Here is a 10,277-nt window from a genome sequence, read left to right on the forward strand (position 1 = left end):
AATTTTTCCTCTCAGCTCCAATCTCCTGCCTTCTCCTCATATCCCTCCATGTCCTGACCAATCTATTAACCTCTTCCTTAAATATACATACAGAGTTGGCCTCCACAGCTGCCTGTGGTAACTAATTCCACAGATTCATTAATCTCTGGCTGAAAAAATTCTTCCTCATCTCTGTTCTAAAAGGACACCCTTCTATTCTGAGGTTGTGTCTTCTGGTCTCAGACTCTCCCACAATAGGAAACATTCCCTCCACGTCCACTCTATCAAGGCCTTTCACTGTTCGATAGGTTTCAATGAGTCACCCCTCATTCTTCTGAATTGCAGTGAATACAGGTCCAGAGCCATCAAACACTCCTCATGTGATAAGCCATTCATACCTGAAATCATTTTTGTGAACCTCCTCTGAACCCTCTCCAGTTTCAGCACATCCTTTCTAAGATAAGGGGCCCAAACCTGCTCAAAATACTCCAAGTGAGGTCTGACCAGTGCTTTATAAATTCTCAGCATTACATCCTTGCTTTTATATTCTCGTCCTCTTGAAATGAATGCTAACATTGCATTTACCTTCCTCACCGCAGACTCAACCTGCAAGTTAACCTTTAGGGAATCCTGCACAAGCATCCCCAAGTCACTTTGTACCTCTTTTATTTTGTACTTTCATTGTTGCCTCATGTGTGGCACCTTGTCAAAGGCCTTCTGAAAATCCAAGTACACACCATCAACTGATTTTCCTTTGTCTATCCTGCTCGTTATTTCTTCAAAGAATTCCAACAGATTTGTCAGGCAGAATTTTTCCTTGAATAACCATGCTGACTACAGCCTATTTTATCATGTGCCTCCAAGTGCCCAGAGACCTCATCCTTAATAATCGAATCCTACGCCTTCCCAACTACTGAGGTCTGACCGACCTACAGCTTCCTTTTCTCCGTCTCTCTCCTTTCTTGAAAAGTGGAGTGACATTTGCAATTTTCCAATCTCTGGAACAATTCCAGAATCTAGTGATTATTGAAAGATTATACTAATGCCTCCACAAACTCTTTAGCCACCTCTTTCAGAACCCTGAAAAAATAACAAGCAGAATAGACAATGGAGATTCGGTTGATGTTGTGTAACTGGATTTTCAGAAGGCCTTTGACATGGTGCTACACATGAGGCTGCTTAACAAGCTATGAGCCCATGGTATTACAGGGAATATTCTAGCACGGATAAAGCAGTGGCTGATTGGCAGAAGGCAAAGAGTGGGAATAAGGAGAGCCTTTTCAGGTTGGCTGCTGGTGACTAGTGGTGTTCCACAGGGGTCTGTGCTGGGACTGATTCTTTTTACATTATATGGTAATGATTTGGATGATGGAATTGATGGCTTTGTTGCAAAGTTTGCAGATGATATGTAGATAGGTGGAAGGGAAGGTAGTTTGAGAAACTGGAGAGGCTACAGAAGGGCTTAGACAGAGTAGAAGAATGGACAAAGAAATTGCAGATGGAATACAATTTCCAGGTTGAGTCTGTGGTGAGGAGTGTTTGATGGCTCTGGGCCTGTATTCACTGTAATTCAGAAGAATGAGGGGTGACCTCATTGAAACCTATCGAACACTGTAAGGCCTTGATAGAGTGGATGTTTCCTGTGGTGGGAGAGTCGAAGACCAGGGAACAGTCTCAGAATAGAGGGGTGTCCTTTTACAGCAGAGATGAGGAGGGATTTCTTTAGCCAAAGATCAGTGAATCTGTGGAATTCTTTGCCACAGGCAGCTGTGGAGGGCAAATCTTTATATATATTTAAGGCTGATGGTGATATATTCTTGACGGGTCAGGGCATGAAGGGATACATGGAGAAGGCAGGAGATTTGGGTTGAGAGGAAAATTGGATCAGCCATGATGAAATGGCAGAGCAGATTTGATGGGCCAAATTCTGCTCCTCTATCTTATGGTCTTATTCTCTTTTCAGGGCCTCATCCTTTTTCCTACTTACGCCATAGGCTCCAATATGTGCCATGAGCTCCAGCTATTCACCCTCTGCCTCTATAATGCTGTGGACCCCATCTGAGTCATAACTGTCCCTAGTACTTGGGAGGCAACATACCATTCGGGTGTCTCTGTCACATTCATAGAATCTCCTGTCTGCTCCTCTAACTATGGAATCCCTTATCAATACTGCACTCCTCTTTTACCCTCTCCCCTTCCCTTCCGAACCACAGAACCAGACTCAGTGCCAGAGACCAAAAATGTCATGTATTCCGAAAAATGAAGAAATACTCAAATGGTAAAATAGTACTGTACAACCATGGCTGACAAGAGAAATCAAAACTATTGTAAAAGCAAATGAAAGGACATACAACAAAGCAAAAATTAGTGGGAAGATGAGGAATGGGAACCTATCATTAGAAGGGAAAAGAAGAAATATGAAAGCAAGCTAGCAAATAATATCAAAGTGGATAGTAAGAGTTTTTTTCAAGTATGTTAAAAATAAAAGAGAAATGAGAGTGGATATAGGACCGCTGGAGAATGAGGCATGAGAAATAATAACGGGGGACAAGGAGATGGCCGATGAACTAAATGAGAATTTTGCATCAGTCTTTACTGTGGAAGACACTAGCAATATGCCTGATGTAGTATGTGAATGAAGAGAAGTGAGTGCAGTTACTATTATAAGAGAGAAGGTGCTCAAAAAGCTGGAAGACCTAAAGATATATAAGTCACCCAGACCAGATGAACTCCACCCTAAGGTTCTGAAGGAGGTAACGTTAGATATTCTGGAGGTATTAGAAATGATCTTTCAAAAAAATCATTGGACTCTGGCATGATGCCAGGGGACTGGAAAATTGCAAATGTCACTCCACTCTTTAAGAAAGGAGGAAGGCAGCAGGAAGGAAATGATAGACCAGTTAGCCTGATCTCAGTGGTTGGGAAGATGTTGGAGTCAATTGTTAAGGATGAGGTGATGGAGTACTTGGTGATACAGGACAAGATAGTACAAAGTCAGCATGGTTTCCTTCAGGGAAAATCATGCCATTGAACCTGCTGGAATTCTATGAGGAGATTACGAGTAGGATAGATAAAGGGGATGCAGTGGTTGTTGTATATCTGGACTTTCAGAAGGCCTTTGACAAGGTGCCACACATGAGTGCTTACCAAGTTAAGAGCCCATGGTATTACAGGAAAGTTACTAACATGGTTAGAGCATTGGCTGATTGGTAGGAGGCAGCGAGTAGGAATAAAAGGATCCTTGTCTGGCTGGCTGCCAGTGACTAGTGGTGTTCTGCAGGTGTGAGAGTTGGGACCACTTCTTTTTATGCTGTGTATAAATGACTTAGATGATGGAATAGATGGCTTTGTTGCCAAGTTTGCAGATGATATGAAAATTGGTGGAGGGGCAGGTAGCATTGAGGAAATAGGTAGGATGCAAAAGGACTTAGACAGACTAGGAGAATGGGCAAAAAAGTGGCAAATGAAATATAATGTTGGAAAATGCATGGTCATGCACTTTGGTAGGAGAAATGAATGTGTAGACTATTTTCTAAATGGGGAGAAAATCCAAAAATCTGAGACGCAAAGGGACTTGGGAGTCTTTGTGCAGAACACCCTGAAGGTTATAACCTGCAGGTTGAGTTGGTGATGAGGAAGGCATGTTAGCATTCATTTCAAGAGGTCTAGAATACAAAAGCAAGGATGTGACGTTGAAGCTTTATAAGGCACTGGTGAGCAGTTTTGGGCCTCTCATCTTAGAAAAGATATGCTGGCATTGGGGAGGATCCAGAGGAGGTTCACAAGGATGATTCCAGGAATGAAAGGGTTATCATATGAGGAACGTTTGATGGCTCTGGGTCTGTACTCACTGGAATTCGGAAGGATGAGGGGGGAATCTCATTGAAACCTTTCTAATGTTGAAAGGCCGAGACAGAGCAGACGTGGAAAGGATGTTTCCCATGGTGAGAGAGTCTAGGACAAGAAGGCACAGCCTCAAGATAGAGGGACGCCCTTTCAAAACAGATGTGGAGAAATTTCTTTTGCCAAAGGGTGGTGAATTTGTGGAATTCGTTGCCATGTGCAGCTGTGGAGGCCAGGTCTTTGAGTGTATTTAAGGCAGAGTTTGATAGGTTCTTAATTGGATATGGCATCAAAGGTTATGAGGAGAGGGGCTGAGGAGGCGAAAAAGGGATCAGCCATGACTGAATGGTGGAGCAGACTCGATGGGCCAGATGGCCTAATTCTGCTCCTATGTCTCATGGTTTTATGGACCCAGTCGCTGTGGCATTCCCCTTGTAGCCCTCTCCTCCCAGCAATAGTATTCAAAACGGTATACTTATTATTGAGGGGAACGGCCACAGGGGTACTCTGCACTGGCTGCCATATCCTTTCCCTCTCCTGACAGTCACCCAGCAATTTAGGGGTGTCTACCTCCCTGTAACTCCTATCTATCACCTCCTCAGTCTCCTGTATGAGCTGCAGCTCCAGTTCCTTAACACAGTCTCTAAGGAGCAGCTTGATGCACTTCATGCAGTTGTATTTATCAGGGAGACTTGAGGTCACTCAGAGATCCATCTCACACGAGGAACATACCACTAACCCTGGACCCAATCTCAATGCACTATCTCTGTACTAATAGACAAAGAAAGAGGAAAAAACTTACTAGAAATCTACTTAGCACCTCTGCCTATTCTCGCCCATGTCTGTTGAGTCAAAGCCAGTCCAGTCTAACACTGTCCACTCCAACAATGGCCGCTCCACTTACACCTCACTTCTTTTTATTGGCCTGTGCCTGAAGGCCCTGAGCTCTTTTTAAACTCAAGCTGCCTCAGCCGAACAAGTGACTGCTCGTGATGACTGCAGCCCCTCAAATTACAACTTTTATTCCTGATTGGACTGATTATTCCTTTCCACACATGCTACCTGGCCTGCTGAGTTTTCTGGCATTTTGTATGTGTTAATATTATTATTCTCATTTTATACTCAGTGAGTACTTCTGGTTTTCAACGGTAAAGAACTGCCCCTGGTGATCTGAGAAAGCTCTCTTGTTGAAATACTTTTCCTCTTATTATTACAGAGCCATCGAGTATTAGATCTGGAGAACATTGGTCTATGAGCGACCCTTGGACCGCGGACAAAGCCATGGAAGTGCACACAGATGGAAACTCTCTATTGAAAGCTGTCTACCTGAGCAGACTGCGCCTCACCCGGCTGTTACTGGAGGGTGGGGCTTATGTTAACGAAAGCAACGAACGAGGCGAAACTCCACTCATGATCGCCTGCAGAACCAAACACGTCGACCAGCAGAGCGTCAGCAAAGCAAAGATGGTGAAATATCTTCTGGAAAATCATGCTGATCCCAACATCCAAGACAAGTCGGGAAAGACGGCCTTAATGCACGCATGCCTGGAGCGGGCTGGCGTTGAGATTGTCACCTTACTGCTGAGAGGCGGGGCGGACCCCAGTCTGGTAGATCACTCCGGCAGCTCCGCCCTGGTCTACGCCATAAATGCCGACGATAAGGACACCCTTAAAGTCCTGTTGGATACCTGCAAGGCAAGAGGAAAGGAAGTAATTATCATTACCAAGGATAAGTCACCCTCTGGGAGGCAGACGACCAGGCAATATCTAAATGTAGTTCCTCCTAAAGATGATGATGATCACACTTCACCAGGCCCTTGCACCTCACCCTCAGAAATTGAGCTGAAAACGACGCCACCTCGCCCCGCACACAATGCAGTTGAAGATCAGCACATTTTCTCCTTCAAAGACTCAGTACACGTCGGCAATGACAAAGGCTCGTTGGAGCCAGCTTCTCCCACAAGGAGCTTATGCCAGCCGCCGCCGGGAGCCAGGCTGCCGCAGCTGCAAAGGCTGCACTCTGAGCCGTGGCTGACCATGTCCACATCGCTCCTGTCTCAGCATAAAACATCCTCCTTCCCGGAAGATGTGCGTAGCCTGACTGTGGAAGAAGCCCTTTCTCTTAAAATCAACGGCCTGAATTTACCCAAGAGACTCTTCACCAGGCACCAAAGTATCGAGATGAAGGACCCAGCAGCTTTGTTAAGGTCCTTAGGTCAGGCTTCGGCTCTCGCAGCACCAAGGAAGTTCTCCTGTGGAGAAATCCACTCGCAATCTCTTCCCTCCGGCCTGTGCCATAATCCCGCCGTTCCTGTGGACACAGATCCAGATTCAATACCCTCAATTTCTGTTTCTAGTTTACGAAACATTGTAGAGAGAAGAAACCTGGGCATTGATCATTACAATTCCGACTCACAACTCACAATCTGTTTAAAGCAAATGCCGGCTGACGAAGGCAAACCAGTTCCGGAGAGGAAGAAGATATTCTCTTCGCCTTTATCTGCAGTCACGAGTTCCCGAAGTTCCCTAGACAATTTGCGAATTAGTTCTCTGGGCACTGCGGGCAAGAGACACGCTGGCATTCTGGAGAGGAGAGGCTCGGGGACGTTGCTTTTAGACCATGTTTCACAAACAAGGCCAGGCTACCTCCCGCCCTTGAAGATTAATTCCCAGCGTCCGGTTCCCGATATTGGAACCAGTAACAAAAGCGCGGTGGCAGTATCCAATGCTGCAAAGCCTCGGATACCAGCTGCTCCGAACAGTCAAAAAGCAACAAGCATCAAAAGCAAGAAGGTCCTACTGAGGAGACACTCGGCCCAGGTAGAGCAAATAAAGCAGCTGGCCAACTTTGAGGAAATCTTTGGGCAGTGACGCCTTTCTCGGTGGAAAGGCCGGCAGAAGATACCTGAGACTTACCGTTTGGCAAGGAAGCATTAGTCACCTCTGTATTTCTGTTAGAATAGAAAACAAGGTTTCCCACTCATCAATCCCGTGAAGCGACTTTCTGTAGGTTTGGTGCTGCGGGCATGGTCAATCACAAGCGCTCATCTGTTTGGGAGATGTGGCAAACAGCAAATAACAATTTTCAGCTACAGAATTTCTCAAAACGAGGCAGATTATACCTCGAAAATGGACTATAAAGGTCAGATCAATAAAAGGCCAATTTCACATTCTGAACGGATAGATCTGAAGAGGCAACGGAGGTTGAATCAAAGTTAGAAGCTCCAACACTCGCACTTAAGCGGCAACTCTGTGCTGTCTGTTCCGTTGGGTCTCTCTGTGGGGTTGAATGAATGTTCCCCATTGTTCACATTCCGCGGTTTATACAGAGCCTCTTGTATAAACCAACAGCATATGGTTTCATATTGTTTTAACGTTGGTCTTATTAATTATTGCAACAAACATTTGTATTGAAGAATGAAAAGGTGATTGAAGTTTAAAAACATTTGTAGTAGACTGAAGAAATGTTAAAGGAAATAAGATGTAAAAACAAAATAGTGATGTTCTAATTATTAAGACTTTTGCGAGGTCCAGAGGCCCCAATATGGTCAGAGTTGATCATGGACGTTGCGTCCCAGCAGTCTGAATTGTTGACACGCAAGCCAGGACCGGACGAAGTGGAGAGCAAGTTGTTGCCCGTGTAGCCAGCTCCCACTCTCCACGCAGATGACCTATCCAAAGGAACGGCAAAGACTGATACAGTTTGGCACTCGCGGCGATATGGAAGTTGCCAGTCAGCATTGAACTCAGTATAGGACTGTCTCAGGGGCTCCAGCTCCAGAGGTTTCCGCGGGGTCTACTCCTGAAGCCTCCCCCGTGAGTGGGTACAGCCACACAGGGCAGAGATTTGAGATCAGACTTTTCTTTCTAGATGAGTTGCACAACCATGGCTGGTTAGCCCCGTCTGCCCACAGCGGCCCGTTTTAAGGCGCCAGTAACCCGCCTTTGCCCCTTGTCCTGTTCGTGGACACGGTTCCGTCGGGGTTAGTAGCTAAGTCACACGTGAAGGCCAGGAACTGGACAGTCGTCAGAGGCTATTTGAGACGCACACCATTGGGAGCATTTAATAGGTAGTGGAGCTTATCCCCACTAAAACCGCATTCCCCACCCCCACCCCGGCTATGACAGCCTTAAGGAATCATTGCGAAGTATTTGCATGTCATTGGGTAAAGTTTAACCTCCAACCAACACACAAAATGCTGGAGGAGCTCAGCAGGTGAGGCAGCATCCATATACAGGAATAAAGTGTGGACAATTCGGGCCGACCAGACCCAAGAGTGTATATTACTTAGGATTTCCAGCTTCTGCAAAATCTCTCGCGTTTATGACAAAAAGTACCGTTTTGCTTTTGTTGCCAAATCGATGTACCTTCTGACCGATTCTCCCTAGTCTGTGGGATCGTGTGTACGAAACGGGACCCTGGGGTATTGTTTCCGCGAACTTTCGGTTCGGCGCGGGGCAGAATCCCTTATAAAACTGACAATGGGTCATTTACTGGGGCCATCAGCGCAGAAAGGTTCCCAGCTTTCATGCTGACGGCAGTGATCTTAATTCCTTCAGTGTGAGATTTACACATTCTGTTTGCATAGGGTCATAGGGCACTGCAACATCGAAACAGGCCGTTCGGCCTATCTAGTCTGTACTAGTCTCATCGTGCTGCCCCTGGACCCTAGCCCTCCAAACCCCTCCCATCCATGTACCTGCCCAAATTTCTCTTAAATTTTGAAATCAAACCCGCTGGCAGCTCATTCCAAACTCTCACCCGCCTGAGTGAAGAGGCCCTCCCTCATGTTCCCTTTTAACATTTCATCTTTCACTCCAATTCCACTCTCACGCAAACACGCCTTTATCCTACCTCTGCCCCTCATAATTTTGTCTACCTCTATCAACACCTATGTTCCAGGGAATAAAGTTCCAAACCGTTCAACCTTTCCCTATACATCCGGCCCTCAAGTCCCAGAAACATCCTTGTAAATTTTATCTGTACTCTCTCAATATTATTGATACCTTTCCTGTAACCAGAACTTGTATGGTCTGAGGTTCGAAAATGTTGAACTACATCAAGTTATGATTTAAACTTTAAACATTGCATGTTTTTAAAATATTTTCCATACTTTTTTGCTTGTGGTTAGTTTTTGCATTTGTACTTAAAAACTGGAAGTAATTTCCCTTTGAAGGAAAATTTCCTTAAGGTGTATCAGGACGCTCGCCGTCTCTCTCAAAGGCTTGTACCCTGGTTAGCTGGGTGGCAAATCAATCAATAAATAGAGCCTCTTAAAAAGCAAAACTCTCAAAACAGTACTAGACAATAGTTATGATTATTACATCTGATAATCTCAGTTGTATGTCAAATTGTGTTTGTCTGGGCACAGCTGGGAGAGCGCACACCCTGCTCCCAAAGTAAAATGACTGGATCATTTATGAAAAGTCATTGGGCTTGGTTTCCTTTCTGTCAAGTAAGATACACCAAAATTACCCACTCTCCGATACAGAAGAGATTGAAGATAACCAAGAATCAAATGTAGGTGTCAAGCTGTTCCTCAGTTCTAACATATTCACAAAACATACCGTAATTCATCGCATTGCGTGTTTACAAGCAGCCAGGCATGACGAAGTAAAGAAAAAGTGAAATGAACGCTATGTGGACAAACGTGCACTGGGAGGTGCGGGTGTGTGGAACGCACTGCCGGGGGGTGGGGGGCGTTGGTAGGTGCAGACACATTAGGGGCATTAAGAGACTCTTAGATGCATATGGATGAAAGAAAAATGAGGGCTACGTGGGGGGAGGGTACTCTGTGCGGAGTGGTTGAAAAGGTCGGCACAACATTGTGGGCCGAAGGGTCTGTACCGCGCTGTACTGTTCTATGTTCTATGTTGATTGAATGCAGGACCCGGCGCCAGCGGCCGGGCGGACCACTACAGCCTCTCTTCGTTATGTTATTGTCTTATATTCACAAAGGCAGCCGGTGCTCCTCACTCTTCGCTGCTCATTCCCTGGGCATCTCCATAAGAGGAAACTCTTCTGTGTTCACAATTTCAAACTCTTTCATTGTTCAGCAATTTGTACCCGCTCACCGCCTCCCCCCACCCAACTTCCTGTTTTTCAGAAAGAGTCCAGCCTGCTTACTTACACTCAGATATCCTCTCCCCTTCTGGCGGACTTTCTTAACGCAAAAACAGCCTTTTTATGGTATTAAGTCCAGAACTAGGTTTATTACTCAAGTACGATTTTAAAATTTAATACGTTTAATTAATCTTCCCTGCTTTTCAGTTCAGTTATCTCTACCATAAACAGAAGTGTTTCCTTTCTGTTTATGGTCTTGGGAACCAAAGCAGTAAACTGCTCAACAGAATGGAAAATTCCTTTATCATCATATTTCCTTCTACGTTATCAGAAGGCAGGAAGTTCAGCTCTGCTCGTGTGAAGTGAATTCAGACCGCTGCACTGAAAGAAC

The 10,277-nt window shown here is 45.3% G+C and overlaps 1 protein-coding gene across 1 annotated transcript; it reads left to right on the forward strand.

The window, feature by feature from the left end:
• Positions 1-5,073: 5,073 nt before the first annotated feature.
• Positions 5,074-6,693, forward strand: ankrd34bb (ankyrin repeat domain 34Bb). The gene has a single exon (XM_063068560.1). The coding sequence runs from the start codon at positions 5,074-5,076 to the stop codon at positions 6,691-6,693; it is 1,620 nt and encodes a 539-aa protein (XP_062924630.1).
• The last annotated feature ends 3,584 nt before the right edge of the window (positions 6,694-10,277 follow it).

This window comes from Mobula hypostoma, chromosome 16 (genome assembly GCF_963921235.1).
Source record: "Mobula hypostoma chromosome 16, sMobHyp1.1, whole genome shotgun sequence".
NCBI classification, from domain to species: domain Eukaryota; kingdom Metazoa; phylum Chordata; class Chondrichthyes; order Myliobatiformes; family Myliobatidae; genus Mobula; species Mobula hypostoma.

Coding starts and splice junctions, on each gene's coding strand:
- ankrd34bb (XM_063068560.1), top strand. CDS start 5,074: ATGAGCGACCCTTGGACCGCGGACAAAGCCATGGAAGTGCACACAGAT.